Source organism: Gallus gallus, chromosome 2, assembly GCF_016699485.2.
Source record: "Gallus gallus isolate bGalGal1 chromosome 2, bGalGal1.mat.broiler.GRCg7b, whole genome shotgun sequence".
In the NCBI taxonomy this organism is placed as follows: Eukaryota; Metazoa; Chordata; class Aves; order Galliformes; family Phasianidae; genus Gallus; species Gallus gallus.
The window spans coordinates 88,777,895-88,805,213 of record NC_052533.1 but is presented as its reverse complement, the minus strand read 5'-3'; the positions used below and the strand labels follow the sequence as shown (position 1 = coordinate 88,805,213).

General features: G+C 42.2%; 2 protein-coding genes across 8 annotated transcripts in view; one reads left to right on the top strand and one right to left on the bottom strand.

Moving 5' to 3' along the window:
• The window catches only part of INVS (inversin), an 85,138-nt gene extending 70,783 nt beyond the window's left edge, over positions 1–14,355 (top strand). For all 5 annotated transcript variants that reach the window (NM_204551.2, XM_015282368.4, XM_025147027.3 and 2 more), the window contains 5 exons: positions 1,583–1,884; positions 5,026–5,830; positions 8,962–9,194; positions 10,329–10,409; positions 12,810–14,355. In NM_204551.2, the coding sequence (NP_989882.2) occupies positions 1,583–1,884; positions 5,026–5,830; positions 8,962–9,194; positions 10,329–10,409; positions 12,810–12,925 (1,537 nt within the window). In that variant the 3' untranslated portion in view covers positions 12,926–14,355. The remainder of the gene's footprint in view (positions 1–1,582; positions 1,885–5,025; positions 5,831–8,961; positions 9,195–10,328; positions 10,410–12,809) is intronic.
• The window catches only part of TEX10 (testis expressed 10), a 49,720-nt gene continuing 36,318 nt past the window's right edge, over positions 13,918–27,319 (bottom strand). For 2 of the 3 annotated variants that reach the window (NM_001031008.3, XM_040684462.2), the window contains exons 12-15: positions 17,642–17,722; positions 16,377–16,558; positions 15,247–15,457; positions 13,918–14,149 (exon numbers count right to left, since the gene is read on the bottom strand). In NM_001031008.3, coding sequence (NP_001026179.2) covers positions 14,036–14,149; positions 15,247–15,457; positions 16,377–16,558; positions 17,642–17,722 — 588 coding nt within the window. In that variant the 3' untranslated portion in view covers positions 13,918–14,035. Of the gene's footprint in view, positions 14,150–15,246; positions 15,458–16,376; positions 16,559–17,641; positions 17,723–27,319 lie in introns of those variants that run through there. The other variant, XM_040684471.2, reaches the window with a different exon arrangement.

Sequence of the window (27,319 nt, the reverse complement as noted above, 5' to 3'; positions counted from 1 at the left end):
TTGTGAAGAAAACAAAAATGACTGTTGTGTGAATACTAAGATCTGATTTATTGGATCTAATGGCAGTGAGATCCATACTGTACACAAGACAGACATCCCCACGTGGCCTATTTGTGGAATGCCGATATTATTTGAAACTAACCACTTTTTTCTGTGCCGTGGAGAATACTGAACCTCAGACTGCCAGGAGTGTATTTTTTTAGATCAATTAACAGCTTTTCAGGTACAAAGTTCAATCAGCTTCTTCTGCAGCGAGTACTTGATAAGATAGTACTGACAGATAAAGTTAAGGCTTCTCCCTGGCATATCACACTGAAATGACATACACTGGCATTGATACGACTCACAGGAACTGAGGATGGCATGCTGCATAACTAACCTGTCATATGCTGTGCTGTGAGCTAATGTGTCAACAGTCTGCAAACTGTGTTGTAGCATTGGAAGCAAGTTAAAATATCAGGCAGCTACATGATACGACATTTACCAGCTGTCTGTTCCAACAGGAAAAGTGTCACTTCATCTTATAACCAGTGCTTAATTTATAAAAACAAGTTCAGTGGTAGGTAGATATGTAGTGTTTGCTGCCTGTTATTGGGTTTATTCTGCTTTGCAAGAAAAAGATTGTAAAAGCTAAAGTGTGATGACTTTTCATTGCGTTTCAAAATAGGCTGCAAAACATTATTGAACAGATGTGCCTTTCCTATCCTTGTCCAAAATCCTCTTTTATATCTGTACTACTTAAGAGATACATGACTACTTTCATTTTTGGAAACCAAGTACCGTAGTTGTAAGGGTAAAATATCGGAACAAAATTTTTTAATTCACTTCTCATATTTTCAGTATTTATCATCTGTGTAGTGTACAATCCATTTATGTAAAATTAGTTCTTTAATTATGTATCAGTGATAAACATACACCAGCAAGTTAATAACATACCTAGTTTGAGTTGGTTTGTAATTGTCTATATCGAGTACAACATAGAATCAATCATAGTATCAGCAGTGTTGGAGAAGACCTCCCAGATCATCTAGTCCAACCATCTGCAGATGACAAGTCTTTTAAGAAATGTTCTGACTTTCAAATAAATATAGTTCATTGCATTTCTACCTACATTAAAGCATGGTTCATTACTAATTCAAACTATCCTTATTAGCATCATGTTTCTTGTCTTTGGATGGCTTTTTCAAGTCTTTTCGTTGATACTTCTTTACTATGGTTTAAAATAACAGAGAAACTGCTTTTCTCTTTAAAAAATCAAAAGCATCTTTTTGTTTTTTCCACAAAAACCAAATTTTCATAGTTTTAAACTAGGGAGTGTTTTAAACTTTAACTGCTGCAAAATGAATGAGAAACTGCCTACTATGGACTTAACCTTCATTAAACTCAAGCTATAAGTCAGTTGTTATTTTGGATCAAGCCAAGACACTTCCATGTAACAGGTAACCATTTCTCACAAAAAAGACCTCACAGTCAACATTTTGTTGTTGCTGTGTCAGGTTTCTAGAGCTAAATATCTACAAGTTAGATACATGCTCCCAAGATTTTGTCTTTGGAGTTCTTATGCTATTTCTATTAATTACAGGAAACGTGAAGAAGAAAGTAAGAGAAAAGAAGCCTGCCTGCAGAAAGGAATGCAGAACATGGAACAAAATAAGTTTCAAGTACAACTGAGTACAGCAGATCGAGAGAAGACTGCCAGCACCTTGCAGTTATCTAATAAACAAACTGATCTACAGAATAAGAGACCTCTCTCTGTCAGCGCTTCTCAAATCCAACTAGGGAGAAACAGTAGAGGTTCCCCTAAAGCTTGTCGCAGCAAAGGGTCACCAAAGGAGAGTTGCCTGTCTTCAGAGCCGCAGAGCGAAGGTCATAACATCAGGCAAGGTTTGTAATCATTATTAGTTGGTGTGATTATCTTTTTTGTCCATGTAGTTTTATGGGAAACATGGAGTATAAGGTCAAAGAGACTTCAGAGATCAGGATAGAACTTGCTAGATCTTCTGCATGGGATTCTCACAGTGATACTTAGGTTTGAAAAAAGCACATTTGTGTTCAGCTGTATATGCTACTTTTCCCATATACCTGGGGAGTTCAAACCAGCAGTAAATGCCAGTGGCTCATAGCTTGAACTTTTTCTTTAAAGGCTCCCCTGAGGTTGGAGATTTCCTGAAGTAGCTATGCCAGAATAATTTTTCCATGTTGATGATTTATAAGTAAATGTTTAACTTACATGGGCCACTGCCTGGAGATTTTCTGTTTTTATTTATTTATTTACTTTTTCCAATACATATATAAAAGAAGAATATAATTTCTCCAGAGATGGAGTTATGGTTTTCTTCACCATTTTACATTGTCTTCCTTGTGACAATGTTGAGCACAAAGAGAACAAAAATCTTGACACAAGGTTCTTCTGAAAATGCATGGTAACATGTCTACTTAAGCAGTGAAAACAATTTACCTTCAGGCTATAAAGAAAACTCCTTCTTGTACAGTTGAAAATGTCTGTGTTTGAAATGGAATGCTGTGCCATATTTACTTAAACATTCTTTGTTTTGATGCCAGTAAAGTTGATGCAGTAAGGATCAACTCATGAACTCCTTTAACCAGTTCTCATGAGGTCAGTTCTCTTGTGACCAAAACTTCAATGGACTTCACTGGAAGTTTTAGTGGAATTAAATATTAGGTTAGATCTCGTGAGCTGGCACTTTGGAAAGCTCTTCAACAGCTGAAACTAAATTTTTTACACTTACTAACAGAATGTGAAAGCTATAATTTAGCTGGTGGCTCTGTTCTGATCCATTCTCCATTCTGAAATTCTCTCTCCTATGTGTGTTGTCTTATCTGCAACTGCAGTTTCCTTGATTGCATTAGCAACAGATAAGTTATTTTTCTAGCTCTGTACTTGATCTTGCTTGTTTACGTCTATGTAAGAAAGTTTATTACAACCTCAGAAGGTGATGTAGAATTCTTAAATGATGTTCTCATCTCCCTTCCACAGTGAACCAGTTGTTCAGACTGGGAAGTTTTGTACGTACTTCTTTAACGACTTACATGTTTTAGGGATGAAATAAAAGTGAGAGCTCTACATCCCATATTTACAAATCAGGTAGCAATTTTGGGCGAGTTAAGAATAACAAAGGCTGTGTTCTTTTTTCCTCACAGCTGTAAAAGCTGACTTTCTGAAAGATCAAAACAGTGCTGTGACAGTGTTGGAAATTTCATACACGTGAACTGAATGTCAGCCCTTTACTGTTCTTGATGGCACTGGTGATTTTGTACTTGGCTTCACTGGGAGTGGAATTATGCCCTAAGAAATTTGTTGTTGAAAGGCATGTTTTTCAAACTGTGGCAGCACATTTTTTAAATGATCTCTTCCATTGGTGTAGTGAGGGAGGGGGAATTTCCTTCTACGTTCTGGATGATGAGGAAAAAAAAAAGATGAAAAGAGGTAATAATTGCTTAAACAAGTAATTGATTAAAATAGATCATATAGTAGTGTTTTTTCCCCTGTCTTACAACATATATAGGGCTATTTGCCCATATGACAGTCTTATATAAGTTAGAGGAGTCTCTCAGGCCATACTGACCTGTAACTGTGATAAATTTTTTTCTGTCGGAGACATCAATGATAGTAATCCTGAATTTCTTCTGTATAAACTGTTATTCTGCCACATTTGGCTACCCAGACAAGAGAGTGTACTGTAAAGGTGTTACAGTGAGGATAAACGTGGCATGGTTTTACCAGGTTTTGGTTAATCCAGGTATTTACACTCCCACCTGGCTGCCACAGCATTCTCACAAGAGTGTTTGGAAGCAATACTCACACCTGATTAACTTTTCTACCCTGGCTTTGCAAACTGGGAAAAGAAATCTTGCAGTAAGGGAAAAATGGGAAGGACTTCAGAGTTTCATTTAGGAAATCAAGGGAAGTATTGACGAACCAAGCTCTCTGGGTTTCCTGAGTCAGTGACATTGTCATGATGTGCTGGGACACAAGATGGAAAGAGCAGAAGGTCAACCAGTAAGTTGGAAACAATGACAGTCTGTTAGGGTGTTGTCACTGGAACCAGCAGGTGTGTTAATGCAGCTGCATTCTTTTGCCATGTGGTGAGCTTATTTCTGTGGGAAAGACCGCTTTATTCAGGTAGGTAAATTCCTGTGTGAACTTTGTTAGGTATCTAATTCAAATTTGGTGCAAGAGAGTGTAGAATGGTAAGCAAGTGAATAAGTTTGGGATGATAATCAAGTAACGATTACTGCAGCCCGGAAGGCCAACTGTGTTCTGGGCTGCATTAAAAAAGGGGTGGCCAGCAGGGAGTGGGAGGTGATTGTCCCCCTCTACTCAGCTCTTGTGAGGCCCCATCTGGAGTACTGCGTCCAGGCCTGGGGCCCCCAGTACAGGAAGGATGTGGAGTTCTTAGAGTGGGTCCAGAGGAGGGCCACTAAGATGATCAGAGGGCTGCAGCTCCTCTCCTATGAGGAAAGGTTGAGGGAACTGGGCTTGTTTAGCTTGGAGAAGAAAAGGCTCCAGGGAGACCCATTCTTTCCAATACTTGAAGGGAGCATATAAACAGGAAGGGGAGTGGCTGTTTACAAGGGTGGATAGTGATAGGACAAGGGGGAATGGTTTTAAACTGAGACAGGGGAAGTTTAGGTTAGATATTAGGAGGAAATTTTTCACCCAGAGGGTGGTGACGCACTGGAACAGGTTGCCCAAGGAGGTTGTGGATGCCCCATCCCTGGAGGCATTCAAGGCCGGGCTGGATGTGGCTCTGGGCAGCCTGGTCTGGTGGTTGGTGACCCTGCACCTAGCAGGGGGGTTGAAACTAGATGGTCATTGTGGTCCTTTTCAACTCAGGCCATTCTGTGGTTCTGTGATTCTATTACGTCTCTTGATTCTTCCCGCTTCTACTTTTTTCTTCAAGTGTGCCTCAAAGGTGAATGAGCAAAAAAAAAAAAATTAGAATAATAAACTGTTTTGCTGGATCAGAGACTGAATGTTTGTTTCCATTTCTCTGTTTAAAGAATTATTGAGAAAACACATCAAGAGCAAGCCAAGTTGTGTCCATTTCCATTGCGGCAAAGCAAAAGAGGTAACAAAAGTTGAAGCAAAACATCAGGTTGCAGCTGCTACAGAACTGAATGGAGAAAAGCACAAAGAGCACGCTGTGGAGGCAAATGGTACTTCTGCTCATGGTAACAGAAGGCATGCTTCTGCTTGTGGGACTGCTGGTGCTGGGGAAAAAACAAGAGATCAAAGTCTGTCTTCATCTGGTAACAGGGGCCATTGTGAAGGAACTTCTGTGGTCGTGTGCAATGTTAGTTGTGCTGGTGGAATTGCAAGAAATTCAAAGCGGTGTGAAGCTGTTCCAAAAAGCAAGAGGCATCAGCAGAAATCCAGACATAAAGAGGTAAATTATGAGAGATGTTCACCAGCTGGCTCGAGTAGACCAGGGAGTGCCAAAGTGGTATTTGTAAACACCAGAAATGCCACTGTTCGTGCCATAGAACATGCTAACAATGTGGGAAATCATGAATTGGCAAAAAAGACCTCCCCGTTATTGTCCACTGAGACTGAATCTACAGGAACTGGGCCAAGAAATCCAGCAGCGTGTTCTGCTCTTGATGACAGTTTGAACTTGGAAAAGACAGGTGAAGTTGGATCCAGGAGTGCAGGTGACCAACTATGTTCTGTTGCGTGGCAAAGTACAAATATTGAACTGATCCCTTTAGAGATTCGGATGCAAATAATAGAAAAAGAAAGAACAAGAAAAGAGCTATTTCGGAAGAAAAACTATGCTGCTACAGTTATACAGAGGACATGGAGAAGGTAAGATTACCATTTCAGTAGCTAGGGATGAGATATACTCTTAGCTGAAATTCTGGAGAATGTTATTTTTAATTCACTTTGGAGCCTTTTGTGTGTGTGTGTGTATGTGTGAAAATTAGGACTTTTTTGTACAGTATCACTGTACACAGCACTTCTGTACTTCTGTAATCTTTGGTCCCCATTTGCTATTTACGACACATTTCTTACATGTACACTCAACTGCAAAGCAATCCCTTTTCTTTCCACAGTAATCCAGTACTCCCGCCATCAGCTCCAAATTTTTCCAGGTGCCCTCCATTGTTCTTTGACTTCTTTTCTAATTTGGAACCTGAATTCTTGCCTTGTTTTCAGATCCATTGAGATCCCAAAAGCTGAAGTAAGTCAGGAGTAGATGAGGAGAGTACACCCATTCATGATACTGTTGCTTCTGGTGGTTATGCTGTTCTCAGTTGACAGCAAATTACAGTTCTTCCAAAGCACGGTGTGTGTATGTGGTACAGCTTTCAGTTGTAGAGTTCCCACCCACCGCATAGCTCATTACAGTCAATAAGTAGGTACTCAATGTGTGGCTGTGGGTCCCACTAAGTCCTGCTTGTCATTGTCCAGGCTTGCAGTGGTCAAAAGCATGCATGTGTAGACAGCAAGAGAACTGCACATTAGTATAGAAATATGTTGACGTTATTAGCATGTGCTTGAGATCTAGCATTTCTCTACTTAGGATTAAATGCCTTTGTCTCTGGAAATTTTACAGTGATCATTTTCTTACTGAGAATGTATCGAAAGCTGTTGTGAGCTACAACACAATGGCCCTGGTCTACTAAAGCATACTTAACTTTCCTTTCTCGGGAAGACGTTTCAATTCCCACAGTCCACAAACTTTGTAAACGTAGCCCTCAGGACGTGTGTTCCAAGGTGTATGCCTTGCCAAAGGTTAATTGCTCATCCTGCTCACTGAGGCTTGCAGATCCTGTGTCTGCCTGACTCTCATCTGGGGCACTGGGGCCACTGCTGTCCTCAGTGGTCCGCAGTGAGTTGACAGAAGCTGGCAATAAGCTGATACTGTTGGTCTCCTGCTAGAGCTGAGCATTTCCAATCCATTATTGCTGCATGCGTACCTTACCAGCAGCACTTGAAGGTTTGAGCCCCTGTAACAGTGCACCTGAATAGCACTCACCATTCTGCACGTGCATTCCACATTTATGTGCAGTAGTTTCGTTGAAGAAGTATTGGCTATTTTGTTATGGCACCAGAAAGATTGATTGATAGAGCATTAAGCTTGGTCCCAGCCTGTCTTTTCTTGCTAGAGTCAGGGGTTTGTGACAGGAGGAGCTTAATTAAAAAAATAAAAACAAAAAAATGCACACACTCTGAAGATATCTGCCTGCATCTCTGTTTCAGAGCCTCAGAGTTGCTTTCTTGTAGCTCAGAACTACCAGAAAACTACAAACAACAAATCCTAGCTGGGTGCAAAGGTGGAGGCCTGAGAGTGCCTCATTGCACGCATCAGCAAACGCTTCTGGCAGTAATTACTGAATTCCAACAGAACAGCTTCCTGTTCTTTTCTGCTCACGTCTAAAACAGTTCCCCACTTGTTTTTCCTGCAGGGGTGTTCACGAGGCCCATCCTTAGCAGAAGTTATGCTAGCAAGGCGCAGTCATGGTCATGCTGCCCTCACTTGCTCATGCTCTTACTCCACTGAAGAGCTCCAAGAGACGTGTTATCTAACCAAACAGAATCCTTTTTCTTCTGTCTTTCAATAGTGCTCCTGTTCTGAAGCCATGCAGTGCTTTACCTCTTGTAGGCGCTGTAGATGTTACTGCTTGATGGGGTCCCTCCCCACATTCATTCCGTACTTTTAACGAGCCATGGGACAGCCTGTCTGAATCCTGAAGCTCCACTAAATTAAAATTCAATACACTTTTCTCATACACAGCAAATTTCAGAGCGGTAATCTACCAAGCTGATTGAAAGTTTAAAACCGTTGGAGATGCAACTGAGCATCTCATCACATCCCTTTGGCTCTCTTGTGCTTTTATGTACTGATTTCTCATATATGGCTGCTGTGTTGTTGGAATTCTGTAGCTCATTGGCTTATAACATGTTTAAACAGTTTGTGTCTGGTTGTGTTGCATGTTATTTTAGTTTAGAATGTGTTGCAGGTGGAGCAGGAGAACAGATTCACTCTTTTCTCCCTCCCTTTGCCTTCAAGGCAGACTGAGACCAGTGGGGATGGCCCTCAATGTCTTTTCATCCATTACCAAGCACTTACAATGAGTGTTTTACAAGTGTTACTCAATATTCATTTGTGACAGGCTTGTATTGGGAAGATTCAGCGTTAGTTGTTCGGCCAGTTGTATGAAATGCCAATATCTGAGGGATTACTTTTATCTCATTTGAGAACGAAAAAAGGAACTCCATTTGCTGATGCCATTGCTGGCACTCGGGGAGGAAAGACAGGTAACCTGCAGCTGCCTCTCAGAGCAGAACTGTGACCATGTGTGCCACTGCTTTCACGTTGCACCTAAGCAGCAACGGCAAAGTTGGGTTAGGAGATGGGGAGATGCTTAAGGGAAGGGGAGAAAAGCAAAAGGGAGAGAGATTGCTGCAAACAAGGTGGGAAGGGACCACCTTTAGAGAATGCATGGAAACCAGCAGTTTTCTGTAGAGGAAATGTGCAGCTGAACCTGCAAGAGCTGTATTTGGCTTCTCTCTTGCACTGGTTCACAAATACAAAGTGGTAAAGTGCAGCAGAAATAGTGGTATTATTCTGTGAGTCTCGGGAAAATGAGAACACAGTTGTGATTGTACTGTTATAAATATTTATAGATTGCACCTTCCAGATATTCGGTGTGTAGTTAAGCAGTTGATAGGCTGATGTTACAGAACTGTGACTTTGATACCTGTAATACCAGATCTTTATTAGCCGTGTGAAATAATGGATGCATGTAGAATTGAATCCAGTTCCTCCTTTTACTTCTGAGCAAACATCTCATCCAAATGACTTAGCACATCAGTGGGAGTTCTGTTTTCCCGGCTACTCATGTAACCCTCCATGTGAATTGATGCATGGAAACCACTGAAGTTAAAACAGGTCACCTAAAACAAGTGCTCTTCTCTTTTGTGCTCTCCAGTTACCGTCTCAGACAGGAGTTGTCTCAGCTTCTTAGTGCTAAGCGGCAGCGCAAAGAAGATGAAGACAAATGGAGACAAGAGACAGCTGCCTTCCTCATCCAAGTTGCTTGGAAGAAACAGCTGAACCATAGCCCTCAGAAATCAGTTCCTTCATGTAAAAGCCTGAAATCTGTAAACAAAACCAGCTCAGCCATAAAAACCAGCAAGCAGTCCATCCTGAAGCAGATCTATGGTAATTTTGTTTTCACTATACTTTGTTTCCAAAACCCACTATATTGACTTTATAACAAAGTGTTCCTTATGTTTTGAATTCCTGGATACGTTTTCTACCCAATGGTTAGGGATTAAAACTGTTTATAACATTTAGCCTGAAATCTCAAGTCTTCTGGATGATTCTATAACTATTTCAGGTGGAAAAAAAGACATTGGTGATTTAAAACTATTTCTTCTAAAGGTGTTTGAATCACCATATCATTATTCCAGCACAGTTCTTCAGCCACCAAATCATTCCCTTGCCAGAGTTGCTCAAATGTATACATACATATATATATGTATTTTAAATATTCCCATATGAAGAACATGATCTTGTTTGATATCAGTAACTTGCATGCTTGAAGACAGCCAATCTTCATTGGGAGATCAAGGTAATCTTTTGTAGCACTGCACTGCTTTGCACTAAGTCTGAATACACACTGCCTAGAATGCATCCTGAGGAAACAATAGAGGAAAGGCATTGTTTTTAAAACACGCGTTCCTTTACACTGTGGTCACCAATGCTCTGCATACCTTAACAGGTGGCAACTCATGCTTATCATGGCTCTGTAGTTTAGAATCATAGAATCACCAAGGTTGGAAAAGACCCACAGGGTCACCCAGTCCAACCATTCGCCCTTCACCAATGGTTCCCGCTAAACCATGTCCCTCAACACAATGTCCAAACGCTCTTTGAACACCACCAGTCTCGGTGACTCCACCACCTCTCTGGGCAGCCCATTTCAGTGCCTGACCACTTTTTCAGAGAAGTAGTATTTCCTAAAGTCCAGCCTGAATCTTCCCTGGTGCAGCTTGAAGCCATTCCCTCTAGTCCTACGATTAGGTAGCTTTATTTCATTAAAGGTCTTTTTTGGCAAGCACTCAACGTTCTTTCTTTTACAGAGCAACTGAAAGATGTTGTCAAAGTTTACTTAAAGTTCTGTTAAAGGTGTTAACAATTTCCTCTACTGCAAAATGTCTTACAAGTTTCCTCATCATAAATGAGAATATTTGAGGATAAAATAATGCTGTAGCCTCTTTAAATAATTTATAGCTGTCCATAGCCGTATCTCTACATGAATAAACACCAAGCTGTTCGTGTTGTTCATTATAGGGCGTTCTCAGGAAGGCAGAGTGTACCAGCCAGCCAGACCTCCTTCTAAGCTGAAACTTTCCGATGTGCAGCTGGTCTCAGGTAAGACACACTTTAATAATACTGGGAATAGAGCAAACGACTTCAGTGTTTTATATATGTGTGCGTGTGATTGGGTTTCTCTTAGAAAAGGAGAAAAACGAACCCCAACTCTTCAAGAGCTGGGATCGAAGATCAACAGATGTAACTACTACCAACCTGCTGTATGTTCTTTTGCTACTTCTAGACTGACTGAGCAATGTGCTTTTATCCTAACACTGAATCATTTATTATGAAAGCTTATTTTGATTGGACTATTACTTGGAAAGATCTTAAAATCGTGGATTTCTACAGAGATAAACCACTCGCGTGTGGTTAAAATCACTTACAGATGCTCATACTCTGATTTGTCAGTACAAAAGTTTACTAGACCTGTAGAAGTATAAGTAGTGGATTTCAACATGTACCAAGTATTTACACACCTGTTTGTTAGAAATGTATGCTTTAGTCATAGAATCATAGAATGGCCTGGGTTGAAAAGGACCACAATGATCATGTAGTTTCAACCCCCTGCTGCGTGCAGGGTTCCCAACCACTAGACCAGGCTGCCCTAGTGCATGGATAAAATTTGAAAATCCAAAGTAATCTGATCTCTGCCCTTTCTTCTAAGATAGTGCGATGGTGTTCCCATCCTGTGTGCAGAGCTCCAGTCAGTTCATAGAACATTACGTGCAGTAAGTTTTAGGGCTCTAAAGCAAGCCTGCATTAATAATCCGCTGCTTAACAGAGAGGCTGTGTAGTTATTACCAGGTTTTCCCTGGGAAATCCTCCATTCTGTTTGTAAGTAAGTGAAATTTTGTGCATGGAACTGGTAGCAGGGCAGCAGTTTTCAGACAAGACATTGAGAGTTGGTGTGATGGGGACCATCAAGACACGCAGGCAGAGATGGTGCTACAACGCATCCTACAGAACAGCATCCAGAAACAGAGCTTGTAGGAGGATTATCAAGGTCAGTAAAGACCAGAAGTTTTATGCATGGGGCAGTGGTTTTACAGATAACTTAAAAATGAGGTTAGAATACACAGTTCTCCTAATACTCCTTTAGTAAATAACTTTTTCTGATAACATTTCAAGTGTATGCACTTAGGGCTGGGAGCTGTGGTAACATCAGTCCTTCATCACGTGAACAGTTAGTGCCTCTGTCTTAAGTCTTGGCTGCTTCCCACGTAGCTCAGAGCCAGGCCACGGGCTGAGAGGAAAAAAAGAAATTCTTCAAGGAGACAACAGTTCAGATAAGGTGCATAGGAAAGTAAAATACATTTTCCCACTAGTTTACAAAATTCTGAAGTCAAAAGGAAATCCAGCAGCAGCCCTGGCCTTGGATTTGTTAGAATTGTAGGTGAATTTCTGCCTTGGTGAGAGGCAGAGACTCCTTTCTTCCAGTATTTGAAGTAACTGTTTTAATGAAGAGGCCTGGCCGGACAGGTGTTTGATTGCCACCTCTTCATACAGACACCAACCTAAATTTTAAAAGAGCTTTAGCAAATAAAGCAGCTCTTCGTTTAACTTTCTAGGACAATGGGTCTCCCTGTCTTCTGAAATGAAAAGGCTCTCTTGTGAGGTTGGCCCATCCTTTACTTTCATAACGTGGTGACGAATAGGACAGCGATAGGAACTTTGCCCAGCTCCTTCAGAACACTACCTACTTTGATTCACCTAATAGGAGCTGGGGGAACTTTAGCCCTTCCTTAAAGACAATAACATGTTTTTCATCTGCCTGCCTTCATGCATGACAACATTACGTTTGTTGGAAAAGTTCAGAGCTGTCAGTGGCTAATGCCAGATACTCTGCTGCTGACGTAGGTGCCTGGAGTAGGTCAGCATGGACTGCTCAGTTTGATTCTTCTCTTGTGGAAGGTGCAGCTGGGAAGGTGAAAACTGACTATCAGCCCTAGTTTTCACTTTCGTCTAGCTGGTGGAGAAAGCACGGTGTGACAAATCTCTAACAGGAGACTGACACCAACCTCATTGAACTTCTCAGCAAAAGGAGCCTCCGTGCTGCAGAGTGGGGACACATCCATAGGAGGGAGCGAAAGGAAATAAAGTAAGGGGCAGGGGAGCCAGGAAAGGATGACAGACAGAAAAGGAGGAAGCACAATTCCTTGCTGCCCTTCAGCCAACTCAGCCAAGACCCTTAGTAAGTGACTGAGCCATCAGCCTGAAAGCGCTCGTTCATATAAGGGTGAATCTTAAGGTCCATTATTATGGATTGCACTGAATACACAGCCACATTTAAGTTGTACTGAGTGCCACGGAAACAGAACTACCTACAGGTAACAGTGAGATGTCAGGAACAAAGCAGTATGTTGCTGGTAGGTTCTTTGTTTGTGAAAGGCAGAATCAGTGTGGATTAAACTTTCCTCATTCTGAGTTATTCATCGAAACTGTTCTGTTCTTTTACAGCGAACAACCTGCAGTACGTTAATTTGCTGGAGAACGTGGGAAAATCAAAGCAGTTTTCATATAACATGAGACCGAGCACTGCTGCTAAATCCAAAAGCACGAGACTCGAGCACTAAGTGGATGTTTGGGATTTAAGGAGCATTCTGGTACAAATGTAACTTCTCATCACGTGCAAGCCATCTACAACAGCTAAAACTTGAACATATTCTCAGTTCTGTATGACATGCCAAGCAGGCTGCTAAGGAGCCTGGCTTATTTGTGTACAAATTTGTCTTTATATTTTAATTTATTTACTGATACGATGAAATCTGAACTGCATTTGGAAGCAGACAATTAAGCGCTAAGCCCAGCACTGCAGCACAGTTGCAGTGGTTCACAAACATTTACATTGTTGGAAGAAGGGATTTCGAATATGTGCTCATTAAATGCAATTGCAAAGGAGAGTGAAACTGTACCGGGGCTGTAACAGTAACTGCTGTTTGGTTTCACCTCAAAATTTACTAAATGTATCTCACAATCCATACAGGAAAGGAGGCATAACCTTCGTGTCCCATTTCTGTGCTAAAGAATAGGTCATTTCTCAACCTGTTTTAGGGATTTGGAAGGGTAAGGAAAAACGCTGACAAAGAAATCACTCCGTAAGTAAATTTCTTTCCCCAGCACATGGGAAGTGTTAGCGGTGTTTTCTACTCTTTGAAATAATCCCCCATTATTTATTCATTCAGAATTGTATTTTTGTACTTGCACAGAATGAGTTTCTACAGAAAGCAATACAGGGCAGGGCCTATGCTAGTAGGAAACTTATCTTTAGAGCAGTTGGAGCTGCTGCTGTACAGTATTTACTTTGCACAACATCTTCAAGAATAGGAATTCCTGAAATCAGAATAATCATTTATGTGTCAAGTGGTGGACGTATAACTTTTTTCTAGTTGGCGTTACGTATTCAAATTCTTTAATTGGATGGAGTGCAGATGAATCTCTGCTTCCCTCCGAGCACTTCAGCCTCATGGAGGTCCCTTATGACCCTTCCTGTGGTCCTTCTAGAAACCCACCTTCCAGTGAAGCCGCAGTTACGTGCCTGAAAAGAAAGCTAAAGGAGGGATGCAGCTCTTTGTAAAATTTTTATTCTGTTTCACTTACAAAAAAATGGACAAGCTTTGTTCCAACATCTCCCGTTCAAAACTAAATAGAAGTAAATGCTTTACAATAAATGCAGTTCCACCTCTTTAATATACCGCGTTCATAGGGCTGGGTCCCTGCGGGTGAGAGGCCAGGTAGATGTTGAAGCAGTAATGGAGGTCCGTCAGCCACTGCTCTTGGACTTCGCCACTCTTCAGGGTCTAGAAAGTAAGGGGGGAGGAGGGAAATTCAGCAACAGCATTTATGAAGCTTTGCTTTGTTCTTACAGTTAAGCAGGTGCTCTGCTAAACACACCCCACGGCCTCATTCACCGGCATGCGGTGACAGTTCTCATTTAACCCGTATGTTTAAACACGGTACGTCTGTTAGTGCTGACATAATAAAGCGTTACTATTTGGTATGTGAACATTGTGTTACATTATGGAGTGTGTGAGTTCTATCAGATGCAACTTCTTACTCTGAATTACAGCAGCTTGCTCACTTCACAATTCTGCCATTGACAGTCAATTACAATGCAAACTTGTGCAGTTCTACTGCAGTACCCACCATAGGAGTGCCACTGTCCACAGCCCACCACAGCCCATGGGCACAAATTCATCCTCCTCAGCATTTCTAAGTGGTTAAAAACAGAACCAAAACCACAACCCATCCACAGCCACGCGTTACAAAAGCGGGCCAAAGCCTTTCCAACAGTATAGGAAGCCAACATCATGTTTTCTGTTGGAGAAGTTGCTTGATAGACCTACACCTTTGTTCTCCACCGCCCATGAGGTTAAGTTTGGGATGACATCACAGAATTACTAAAGCATCGTACTTATTCAAGTCTGGAGGCCACACAAACTCCCTGCACCCAGAACTAGTAATAGCTATGTGCAAGAAGGCAGCTTCTAATCTGTTTCCTGAGAAGCAGATGTAATAATCTCACAAGCTCTGACAAGTGGATGTGTGACTACAATGCTGGATTCTGCAATAGCTGTAAATTTTAAGACTTCTACCACCTGTCTCTCCAGAGACCTACACACTTAAGAGAGAGAATATTTCCCACCAGCCCATACACTGGGACAGTTCCCCTCCCAGCTGTGGCAATGCTGCAGCTCATCCCCTTCCTGTGTACTTTGTTTCAAAACTTAGCTTTGAAATTCAGCCCAGGGGTCCTGGACAGTATTTGGCTCTGTGAGAGTCTCATTTGTGCAAATCACAACACACATTTCACTGAGCGTAGGGTTTGCAGTCACTGTTCAACATAAACACAAAGTATATTCTTGTGGTCTCTGGAAGACAACAACAGGTTTCCTACCATGATGTCCTTGATAATCTGCTGCACCAGGAATTCATTGGTCATCATATGGCTCCTGAGCTGACCGTGTTGCATCAGTAAGCGAAGCAGCTGAGCAACAACGGGCAGCTCCTCCCGGCAGATCCTGCTCACTTGGAGACTTTGCAGCATCAGTCTCAGCAGCCGCGGCAGGAGTGCTAATGCAGAAATGCACGATCCCCACAGCATATCCCTGGGAAGAAAAGAGAATGAAAATGGAAGTGATCAGATCAGCTCATTTCCGACACGCTTCTGCAGCCGGCGTCTTGTGTTTGCACCAGGAAACGCACTCCTGTGCTGATGCCAGTTGGCACAACTACATTCACAATGAGTGCTGAAGCAGAAAATTTGTAGTGGCAAATGCTGCACTTGAAAACATTCTAAGATGATGGAAAAAATTTAAGGTCCTGCCCTGGAGCTCCAAATGTTGCTGAAGCCCTCACACGGTGTGACTTCTGCTTGAGGCAGCGGGGAAAGAAGGGTTCTTCTTTCAGCTGTAATTCAAATACAGCTGAACCTCCGGAACCTTTAAGGCTCAAAACAAATACAGAAAAACACAATCAGTGTTTTGTAACATGTACACTAACACAGTAAGAGCAGGAGGAGTCTTCGTAAGTAAACTGCTCAACCTTCTTGTACGTGGAACAGTTGTAAGAAAAAAAATCTGAAGTTTCAGCTGCTTAAAGACATTTCTGCTTTACAGGTAAATAAACTGAACCGATCCCTGGTGGCTGTGGCTGTTCGATTCCCAAAAAGCGTTGTTAAAGCTGAAACACCAAATCAGGTACACACCTACAGAGCCAAATCCTTTGTGTGCTGCTTTTCAGCATACCTAATGAAACCAGAGGGCAAGGCCACGCATTAAGGTGCAAGCATCTGCATTTCTGGGGTCAGGGTGGTTCTGACATCCCACAGCTGCAGTACGTAGAAGCTTTGAGATGAAACTTTCTTTAGCTGTAATTATTTAAAACAACAACTAACAGTGCAGATGTTTTTCTTAAACAAAAGGACAAAATAAACAGCAGTCGGAGGGGTTGGCCCTTTGTTTTACATCTCTAAATATCTGTGCTTACAAAGGCAGAGAATTGGTATAGCGTGAAAGGCAGCATTACCTTTTCTGTACGTGTTCTGCATCCTCTTTGTCCAGAGTGAGCAGGAAGTACAGGAGGCTGTAACAACAGGAGGCTAAGAACTTGTGCAGATTTTCACTCAAGATGCAAGCTTGATCCAAGAGCTTATTTATGGCACACAGAACAGATCCAGCTGTGCTATCGGGTATTACAACCAATCCAACCTGGATTAAAACAAAAACCCTCAAGTTCATCGCTCTGTACACAAGTTCTTGCTGTTACACAAACAGTTTTAAAGCCAAATGTGTCCTTTCACATAACAAACATCACTTTGTTTCTGTTCTAGAACAGATACTACTGCATTTAAAAACAACAAATCCTGTTTTCCTTAGAAACCGACACCCACAGCAACAGAAGGTTAAAAGGTATTTAAGCCTCAGCACTCACTGCCTGTTAGAGAAGGCATTACCACTTCCAGTACACTTTTCAGAGAAGTGCAAAGTGAAATGGCTCACCCCACACTGAAAGTCCTCTACCCTACAAATCACAGGGTTTGGAAGCATCCACTGTTTCTCAAGGTCCCTGTGCTGCATTGGGCTTTCAGAACAGAACGGCTTTTTGTGCGTTTGATGTTGAAAATTGGGAAAAGAGGACAAAATCTAGAAGCAAATTTGCAAGTCCGGATGTATGTTATCCTCTGAGCGTCAGTACTGAAACACAGCACCATTAGTGCATAAGTTTTAAGGAATTTCTCTGGCTCTGAAACCACTGCTTTTCAGATAAAAATACAAGCAGGCAGCTAACAGCAGCTAAAACGAGTTAAGGAGACAAGAAGCTTAATTCCATCCCCTCTAAATAAAGACAACATTCATCCCAAATGTATTTAGAAGAAAACAACACTTTAAGCCTTCCTCTGAAGGAGGTACAGACACAAAAAGCAGCTTTCAGACAGAACAGGTCTTTCCTTTTGAACACACATCATGGGACAGAGCATCCCTTCTGTGTCTTGAAACAGCAGTAAGCCATCATTGAGGTACAGGGAGACTCAGACTTAACTCTCCAGAAAGAAAAAGCACCAGGTACCCATCAGGACTGGTCTCCTAGAAATCCAATGTGCTTGACAGGGATGAGAGCATTACAGAATCACAGGATGGCCTGGGCTGGAAGAGACCTCAAAGCCCACCCATCCCCAAGCCCCTGCTGTGGGCAGGGCTGCCCCCCACCAGCTCAGCTGGATTTGAGGGTTACAGAGACAATTACAAGATCTATCACAAGCAAGCTAAGATGGAAAACGAAACATGACTTACCAGGTATTTACAGATGCCAGTCTGGAGAATGTCAAAGCACTGACTTTGGGAAGGTATAGTGGACAAGCTGTGACAGATCACCTGTTTTAATAAAGCAATTATATTTAAGAACTTAAAAATACAGCTAGCAACCATTCACTGCACAGTTCCACACTTTGACAGACCTAAATACAAAGTACCTATGAGGACATGGCAGCTTTGTCTTTAAAGGTACTGGTTCTTGGCAGTGTATCACAGTAATACTGTCAGCATGAATTATTCAGTGTTTAATGAGAGGATGACCTGCACCATTAGTTCTGTGGTAGTGGCTTCCTTCCATTTACCTCTGTGAATGAAGCAGAAAGCCAAAAATACTCGACCCAGCTACAATACCACAGCAAGGCTACACCCTGCCTACCTCCAAGAGGAAGACGTGCAGAAAACAGAGAGACGGCAGATACCATTAACAAGCACGAAATAGGAAAATGGCCACAAAAAGGACAGGAAAGAACAAAGAAAACAGAAGAAGGTAGCAAAGATCCATTTGTCACTACTTTTCTTCTACATTGCCGAAAACGTGATGGTCAAAGTTGATATAAAATGAAATTGTATAGAGAGAAATCTCATTTTATGACCTGCCAAAAACATTCTGGTGCTTCCACAACCAGGTGTGAGCAAACTGCACGAGCTGTGCAGAAGCGTGACAGAAAAAGGTTAAGAAAGAGGTGAACTGAAGGCTTGGGTCTTTCTAAGTCTAGAGCAAAAGCAATGGCTTCAGTTCACCAGAGCTCCTGGCAAACCCAAGGACTACTGCCTTATTTATTTTCTTCTTCCTACTGTAATTAAAAAAAAAACAACATCATCATTATCATGTAGGAGAGAATGGTCAAGTTGGGGATGGAAATTAAAAAATAAAATCACCAAGTAGAACGAGACCCCATTAAATGCAATACAACCCAGTAAAAGATAAAGAGAGCTCTACCAGAAGTATGAGTAACTTGTCCTGCACTCCTTGGCAGATCACATTCTCTGTTCCTTTCTTCCTTCCCAATTACTCAATTTGTTGTACTGCAAAGCAGTACAGATGTCATTGTGCAAGTATATTGACTGATGGGAGTATTGAAAAGACAGTTTTGTAGATCCTTTTGCATTGAATACATCCATATTTGATATTAGGCATTTATTTAAAGATGAAGCACTTAAAACTGCCGCATCCAAATATGGGACTGTTTCTGTACACTGCCATTTGCTAGTGATAAAACATTAACTACGTTGCAGTATTCTCAAGAAACGCACTCAAAATCACAGAATCATAGAATGGCTTGGGTTGGAAGGGACCTCAAAGATCACCAAGCTCCAAACCCCCCTGCCGCAGACAGGGCCACCAACTTCCACATTTAGTACTAGACCAGGCTGCCCAGGGCCCCATCCTACCTGGCCTTGAACACCTCCAGGGATGGGGCATCCACAAGCTCTCTGGGCAGCCTGTTCCAGCTCCTCACCACTCTCTCTGTCAAGAGCTTCCCCCTGACATCCAACCTAAATCTTCCCTCCTTCAACTTAAAACCATTTCCTTTGTCCTGCTATTATCTACCCTTTCAAAGAGTTGGCTCCCCTGCTATTTATGGGATCTCTTTAGCTACTGGAAGGACCTAAAAACATTTGCATTTCCACAGTGTCAAGGAATGAAATAAGGCTGAGACAGGAGGTTACAACAGAGGATTGTGAAGGGCAAACTGATGCCAGTGTGACCTCATATCTGAACGAGCAGCACTTGCACAAAAGGTAAAATGGCACCAACAAAATGCATTGACTGACAGCTCAAGGTTGAGAATGCCACGACAGGAAGATGGAACTAACCTATAAGACGACTGCATGGGACTCCTGACTAATGGAGAAAAAAAATAATCAGTGAAACAAAAGTGAAAAGTCACGTCCCTGGAGACTACAGAACTTCTGTATGCAATCTGGAACTGTAACAATTGGAAATAAGGAGAAAGATTCGTGCATACCCAATCACAGGGTGACTGTGATACAACCACAAATAAGTATCATGTTAGGATGCAAAAATGAGAATGACCACAGTAGAGGTGGTTAGTGCTGCTGAACAGAAATTCAGTACTGCTCTGCAAAACCTTACACACGCCATTCCTGAACTATCATGCAACACAGGAGGTGCTCCTCTTCAAGAAAGGTAAACTGAAACTGAACAGGCACAAAAAAAACTGCACAGAGAATGGAGATCCTGTCTGACAGATCCAGGTGGAAAGGACTTCACCCACTCAGGCTGGCAAAGCTACAGCTAAGCAGGGATGCCAGCACTTCTTAAAGCATAACAGAGGTGAGAACTGATGCGGGAGAACAAATGTATCCAAACAGCAGCGCCAATGACGATGATCCTGGCTGATGACCAGTACAGGTGGACAGAAGATTAGGACGGAGGATAGTGAAAGGCTTACAGGAGGAAGCACAGGAGACCTTTGCTGCTCTTAAGAGAGCTCAGCGAGTTCACAGAAGTGTGTGATATGCTCCTGACTACATAACACATAACACTACATAACCTACGGAGATCCCTTTTAGTTCAATACTTGACCACAAAGTCAACAAACTAAAGACCTAGAAGGCAGATCCTCCAAACCTACCCACCAAACTGTGACGTATTGTTAATAAATTTTATTATTATAATTAAATCATTACATAATTTATTATTAATAATAAATTACTGAAAATTCAGCCTCATGCCCTTGGAAAAGCTCCTGCAACCCACAAAGACTCTCCCCTTAGACGACAAGTTGCAGAAGCGCTTCATAAGGTACGATTTGCTGAGACTCAAGATCTGACCAGAACTGGAGAAGGAAATGGGCCATTACAGCACTGAGCAGAAGCAGACCTACTTGTAAGGGTTGTGGTGAAGTCCATAATGTCTGGCAAGTTCACTTCTCAACCTTTTGAATACTCCTGAGCCTCAGAATAGGAGCAACACTCCCTGGAGCCAGCTATATTTTCATATGATTAAGTGGGAGTGGTAATCCTTTTCAATTCTACAAATTAAATCCTGCTTGAAATGGCTTTCATAACAAATGTCCATTACAAAAAGTGAAACCGAAACGCTGTTAGACATGGAAATGAAAAGCAAAGAAAACTTAATTATCACATGAAAATTAGTATTTTTCCCGACAATTTATTTTCCTTAGGCAAGGGCTTGCATGACGCTTAATTTCCATAATAAAATGTCACAGCTGATTCGTTACTTTACATTTGATTAGCATTTATCACATTTTCGGCGCATTCGCAGAGAAGTTTTGGACTAAAGCCAGAGCAATTTTGTTTCAGAGCATCACCAAAGTGAGTGGATGGAGAAGGAGTGTTTTTTGCTCATAGAGGGCTTTATGCCTTTTTAAGAAGGGTATCTAATGACAGGTTTGGTTTTGTTCTTCGGGTTTGGTTCTTCATTTTGTTCGAATGCCCCATTTTGTGTAAATTAAGCCAAAAAAACAAAGCCAAAACCATTCAGTGCAATATTGCTCACCTGTAAGATGCTCTTCAACTCCGTAAGGTGGAGTTAGGAGGAACCCCCACGCTCAATGTGAGCCCTCATGGCAAAAGGACAACTGATGAACCGAGAGCCACGTCCCGTTCACATGTTTAACTGCTCCCCTACATCACTTCGTTTCCCATAATGTGAGATTCTGTGCTCAAAAAGCCTCAAGGGAAACATTTTATCAGTAACTGCCCAGTGAAAAAAAATGTGTTATTACTTTCAGCTTAATCACGCTGCCAAGTATTCTCTTCTTCACAGAAAAAATCCATGCTTTCTGCTGAAGACACGCACGCAGAGAAGAACCCAGCAGGCAGGAGGAATAACCCCTGTGTGCAGTCAGACCCACGGACAGCCCAGACCCCAGAGAAGTGATTGTATTCTAAAGGAAAGTTGGCAAACACCAGGCGCTATATCCCAATGTGAACTTTAAGATGCACTTTCCCGTTCCTGCTGACATCCACCTCCAACACCGGTAACTGAAATGTAGCAGGCTGTTCTGCAGCCAATTCCCCAGCCCTGGAGAAATGGCTGTTTCAGGCAGGACCCTGCTCAGTGTAACACGTTACTGCAGAGCGTAGAAAATGAGAAGTTTTCAGGTGATGGGGCAGGCAATGAAGCTTGGCCTCTGAGGCCAGGCCCGCTCCCCCGAAGCGCCCTGCCTTATCAGACATGTACTCCCCTGACAGGGCCTGCTTCTCTTTCTGAGATAAATTGATTTGACAGGGCAATATTAACAGTGCCCTGAGTTGTTGAGAAAGCCGCGTACAACCAGAGATCTTTGTTCACCTGCCTGGGCTAAGCTCATGGGGGCGGATGTGAAAGGTATTCCCGATTCAGTGACTCCAGAAAAAAGGAAAGAAACAACACAGAAAACCCACACCATCACAACAAAAACATAACAAAGCCTAGGTTAAAAAAAAAAAAAGAAAGAAAGAAAAAATGCAGTCTGCAGGAAAGCATTGCACTGCTGGGCAGTGGGGAAAAACACCGTGTGTCTCACCCTGCACTAACAGAGCTGGAAGACAAAGAAACACATGAGAAAAGAATTCAAAATTATCTATTATTCTACACACTGATACTGTACATATTTCCAACCATTTAGAAGCATTATGAAACACGGTCAACGTCCCGTTACTGGCTCACAAACACTAACAGCAGCACGCAATCTTAGACTGCATCTGTTGAACGGCACCAATTGCCCACATACAGGCTCTGCCTGGTGTAAACCTGTACCTCAAAGTCAACTGAAGTCAAGCTGCCTTTATTTGCCATGAAACACAAATATGCAGCTGCCAATCACTGCTGCTCACTTGCTGTGCAGCAGCCTGATCACAGGCCCCAACCAAACCTGTACCAGGAGGCAGAGAACTACAGGCTACAGACAATCCTGTCTTGCTAAAAAACTGACATTTCAGAAACTATCTAGTAACAAAACAGGGCTCCATAGCTAACATGAGCACAGGGACGTGATTTAGTGGAGGGCTGTTAGGGCAGTATGGTTGGGTTGCGGTTGGACTTGATGATCTTTAAGGTCTTTTCCAACCTGAGCAATTCTATGATTCTACGATTCTAAGTCACACTTGACAAGCAAGAAAAGCCCAGCTCGCCTGGCTGCCCCCTCTCTACACAAGAGAACTTGAAAACACTGGAAACCACGCACTTTGGAAGTGAGCTCTTGTTTGTCACAGAGCCTGTGACTTGGCTCAGTCTGCCACAGCACGTCAGCGCAGATACAGCCTTCACAGCTACCTCATTTAGAAAACTTTCCCACTTTTTCGTATGTTCCATTACGTCCACCCCAAGAGCTCTAAGCTTCAGCCTTCTTTTAATAGCTGACTTTCCCTGGTGTTTGCTCTTAACCCTTTTAAACGCGGTGCTGATTATTTCATCCCTTTGAGTCAGCTCTGTGCCCAGTATGATTCCAGAACGCAGACTTCAAGCAGAACTTCAGAATGGCGCTTTGCTTTTTCCTCCCCCAGCATTCAAATGACACAAACACCAAATATTATAACAGAAATTAGCACATATCCGTTGTTACCTTGTTAATCTGCTCGTTTCTGTCGGCGCTTTCTCATTTGATCCTGACAGAGCAATTCAATTACAGGGGAGTGAACAACATTACCGACAAACACTATAGGCGCTGTTAAAATGAACCGGGTCTGAAGCCTCTCCCTTTAGGCTGCAGCAATCTATTCTGGAGCTCCATCTATTTTAGCTGCAGGGATCTGATTTTAAATAATTGGCTTTAATAAGGCGCAAGTCATTTTAAGTAGAAGTTGCTCCAGAAAATGAAGCCAGGCTTCCACATTTACATTTCATCTCTTTCAGACAAAACTTGAAGATTAACCTTTGCAGTTACACAAAATGGCATTTAGAGGGACGCTTTTCTGAAGCACTGCTCCTCGAGACACTCAGAAGTGTCCGTGTTTGGACTTCTCACCCAAGACCCCCACCCAGGACACCCACTGAGGCTGCACACGTGGACTGCCCAGCTGGCTGCTGCCAAGCAGATGCAGGAACCTGCCTAGAAACTACCTTGTGCTTAGCGAGACCCCCTCTGCACTTCCAGGTGCTTATTTTCCTGACACTTCCAGGAAACTTCTATTTGCAGCTTGCTCTTTTGAAGAGACAGCTCTCAACTTATAATAGAGTCCTGAATGCTTCCTGCTCTGCAGCTAATGGACTGTTTCTTTCACTTACTAGATATTAAGAAAAAAAATCCTTCTACAAATATTTTGCTTAATAATTCAGCATTCTCATAATCATATCATCACAGAATCATAGAATGGCCTGGGTTGAAAAGAACCACAATCATAATTGAGTTTCAACCCCCCTGCTATGTGCAGGGTCGCCAACCACCAGACCAGGCTGCCCAGAGCCACATCCAGCCTGGCCTTGAATGCCTCCAGGGATGGGGCATTCAAGTTTACATATCCAGCAAATAAAAGCGTACACGATTCAGAAGCCCTGTCTCTCTACTAAATTCCACCAATAGCCACTTCAGAAGTGTGACTAATTAAAGTGGAGTTTATTATTACTTACTACAGCATTTTGCTTCAACAATAAACATTTCTGTAAGAGCTAAAGATTTTTAATTCTGAAATTGAATCACTGAATGGGGGACTGGACTTCAGGTATCTCACTAAGTGGCTCACAGTGTAAAACAGCTTTCCCTCCTACTGAAAATTTACTGCATACTAACTATGGCATGCACCTGGCTGCAATACAGGGGAAGATACCGCCCGCCTCAGCAACTCCCCAACTGTGCAAGGAAACCATTACAAAGAGGCATTACAACGAGGAACCACATTACAAAGAGGTATTGAAAGACATGGAAGCCCTGGAGCACATAAAGAGAAGAGCAGCTGAGGGAGCTGGTATTGTTTAGTCTGGAGAAGAGGAGGCTCACAAGAGACCCTTATGGCTCTCTACAGTGACCTGAAAAGAGGGGGTAAAGAGGTGGGGGTCAGCCTCTTCTCTCAGGTAACAGTGACAGAATGAGAGGGAATGGCCTTAAGTTGCACCAGGGGAGCTTCAGGTTGGATATTAGGGAGAATTTCATCTCAGAAAGAGCAGTGAGGCAGTAGCACAGGCTGCCCAGGGAGGTAGTGGAGCCACCGTCCATGGAGGTGTTCATGGAAAGTGTGGATGTGGCACTGAGGGACGTGGTCAGTGGGTATGCTGGGGGTGCAATGGTCAGATTACATGATTTTAGTGGTCTTTTCCAACCTTAATGATTCTGTGTTTTCTCCTGTTTTCTGACAAAAAAAAAAAAATTGAAGGTTATCGATCGCTGAGTGTTTTTTCCCCAACAAGAAAAAATGTTTCCCATTGAACGAAGAAATGTGGATGGAAAGTTGGCCAAATTTCTAGTTGGCTTAAAGAGATTTAGTGCCTTCATCATCCCTACTGCAAATGCATTTCTAAGTAGATGCAGAAATCAGCTGATGGTAAAGTAATTGAGACCTGAAAGTCATTCGACTTTATAACAACAGCACTATCATCTTGAAATATATCCACTTTGAACAAAGTGCTCTCCAAACCTATCTCCATCAACACCTCAGGAAGAAAGAACCCACCCATGCCTCAGACCCAGGTCCAGTGCACTTAAAGCCTTCATACCTCTCAAGAGATCTTAAAAGTCCTCATAATTTGCTGGCATTTTACATCTCCCCAGAGGCTTCAGCTCTGCTTTTTGGATGGTTTTGTCACTGTTAGTTTTATTTCCTTTTCAGAGGAGAGCAGTTTGAACAGTACCTGGTGGAAATTAATTTCTCTATAAAGTATTCCAGGGCAACATATGGCAAATCTTGAGGAACTGAGGGTTTTTTTTTTTTTTTTTCTCTGAGACAGCATTTGGTTTTTTAATAGTCCAGCCTCCAAATTAAGAGGTTTTTCTGGAATACAGACCCCAGAGTATTTTCTTTACAAACGGAACATGTCTGAAGCAGGAGAACAGTACTGAACAGTACTCAACAAGAAACAGCATGTGGAAAAGGAGAATCCCCTTTACTGAACTGAAGTTGTCTGCTCACTGTCAGCTACCAGAATGCCAAGGTCTCCTCTGTAGAGCTGCTTTCCAGCTGGTCAGGCTCCAGCACTTAAGAGTACATGAGGTTATTCCTCCCCAGGTGCAGGAATCCACAAATTCCCTTCACTGAACATTATGAGGTTCTCTTCTGCCCGGTTCTCCAGCCTATTGGACTGGCAATGCAACCATCTGATCTACCACACAATCCATTCAGTTTTATACTACTTGCAAACTTGCTGAAGGTGCACTCAGTCTAACCGTCCAGGTCACTAATAAAGAGGTTACAAAGTACTGGTTAGAAAGCTCCATGTTGGCTCCTGGGGTACACCACAGTGATTTGGCTCCACCTGGACTTCGTGCCTCTGATCACAACTCTCTAGGCCTGGCCATTCAGGCAGTTTTCATCTCACCAACAACTTAACTAAGCCACTCTTTGTCAGCTGATAGACAAGGACATTATGGGATACAGCACAAAAAACCTCACAAAATCCAGGACAAATAATATGTATTAGTTTCCCCTTCTCCATCAAGCCAACTGTCTTGTTGCAGAAGGCTAACAAGCTGGTTGAGCACAATCTGTTCTCTATAAATCTACGTTGACTGTTCCCTATCATAACTTTCTCTCCACGGTGATACACTATGGAGGAAAATCCTACAACCAAGTATCAAGCTCAGGGTGGTAAACGGCAATCCTGAACATCCTTTTGGCTTAGAATCTACAAAAACACCATGGATCTGGAAGGTCACGTTGCTCCTCATACAGGGATTTTTGTTCCTGTCTTCTCTCATTACTTAGTCCCAGAAAACACTTCAGGCTAACACATAAATGCATCAGTATTGAAATGCTCCACATGGTGTCCAAATCCTTTTCCACAACTAATCAGGGATATCCAGCTCTTTGTTTAGTAGCTGCTATTCACTTTGGAGAACCTGACAAAATCAAGTTTCTGTATGTAACGACTCTTCTTGTTGTCACCAAAGCAACAAATAGATTGCACTAAGAGAAGTAGATCAAACTTGAAAGCAGGAACCAGGGATGCAAACAAGCTTTCTATAATCCACTCATTTCACTGTCCCCAGGTTAAGATATTCCTACCGCGTGGTTCTCTCAGCCAATTTAGATACATTTGTGAAAAATCAAAAAAGAGGATGGAAAGAGGACACAGGGGGTAGCATCTTCAAAAGCTGATAAAATATATAATATGCTAAGAAAGATTGGAAAAAGTGACTCCTCTGTGAGTTCACAGAGGGACAATCCTATGTTCTGTACAGGGCAAGAAGATAAAATGTTCTAGTGTTTCAATACTGGAGAAGGGCTCTTTTGCTGAGAGCACGTGTCATTAGCAGCTAGAAAAGAGACAGTACAGAAAACACAAAGGAAAGTCCAACTGTTCTGGCAAGCCAACTAACTGGAGGGAGGACTTGTAAGGTTTTGTATCAGTCATGGTACCAAATAAGTTTGCCCAAAATACTTTTCTATGGAAAACAGCACACATGCAATATATGTTTAAGACTGTTGTTACATTTAGTACATTATCACTTAAACTTCACAAAGGTGAAAAAACCACTGTGTTGCTTTCTTGAACCAAAGAAGACTGCAATGAAAAAACAAAATACGTCACAGCTA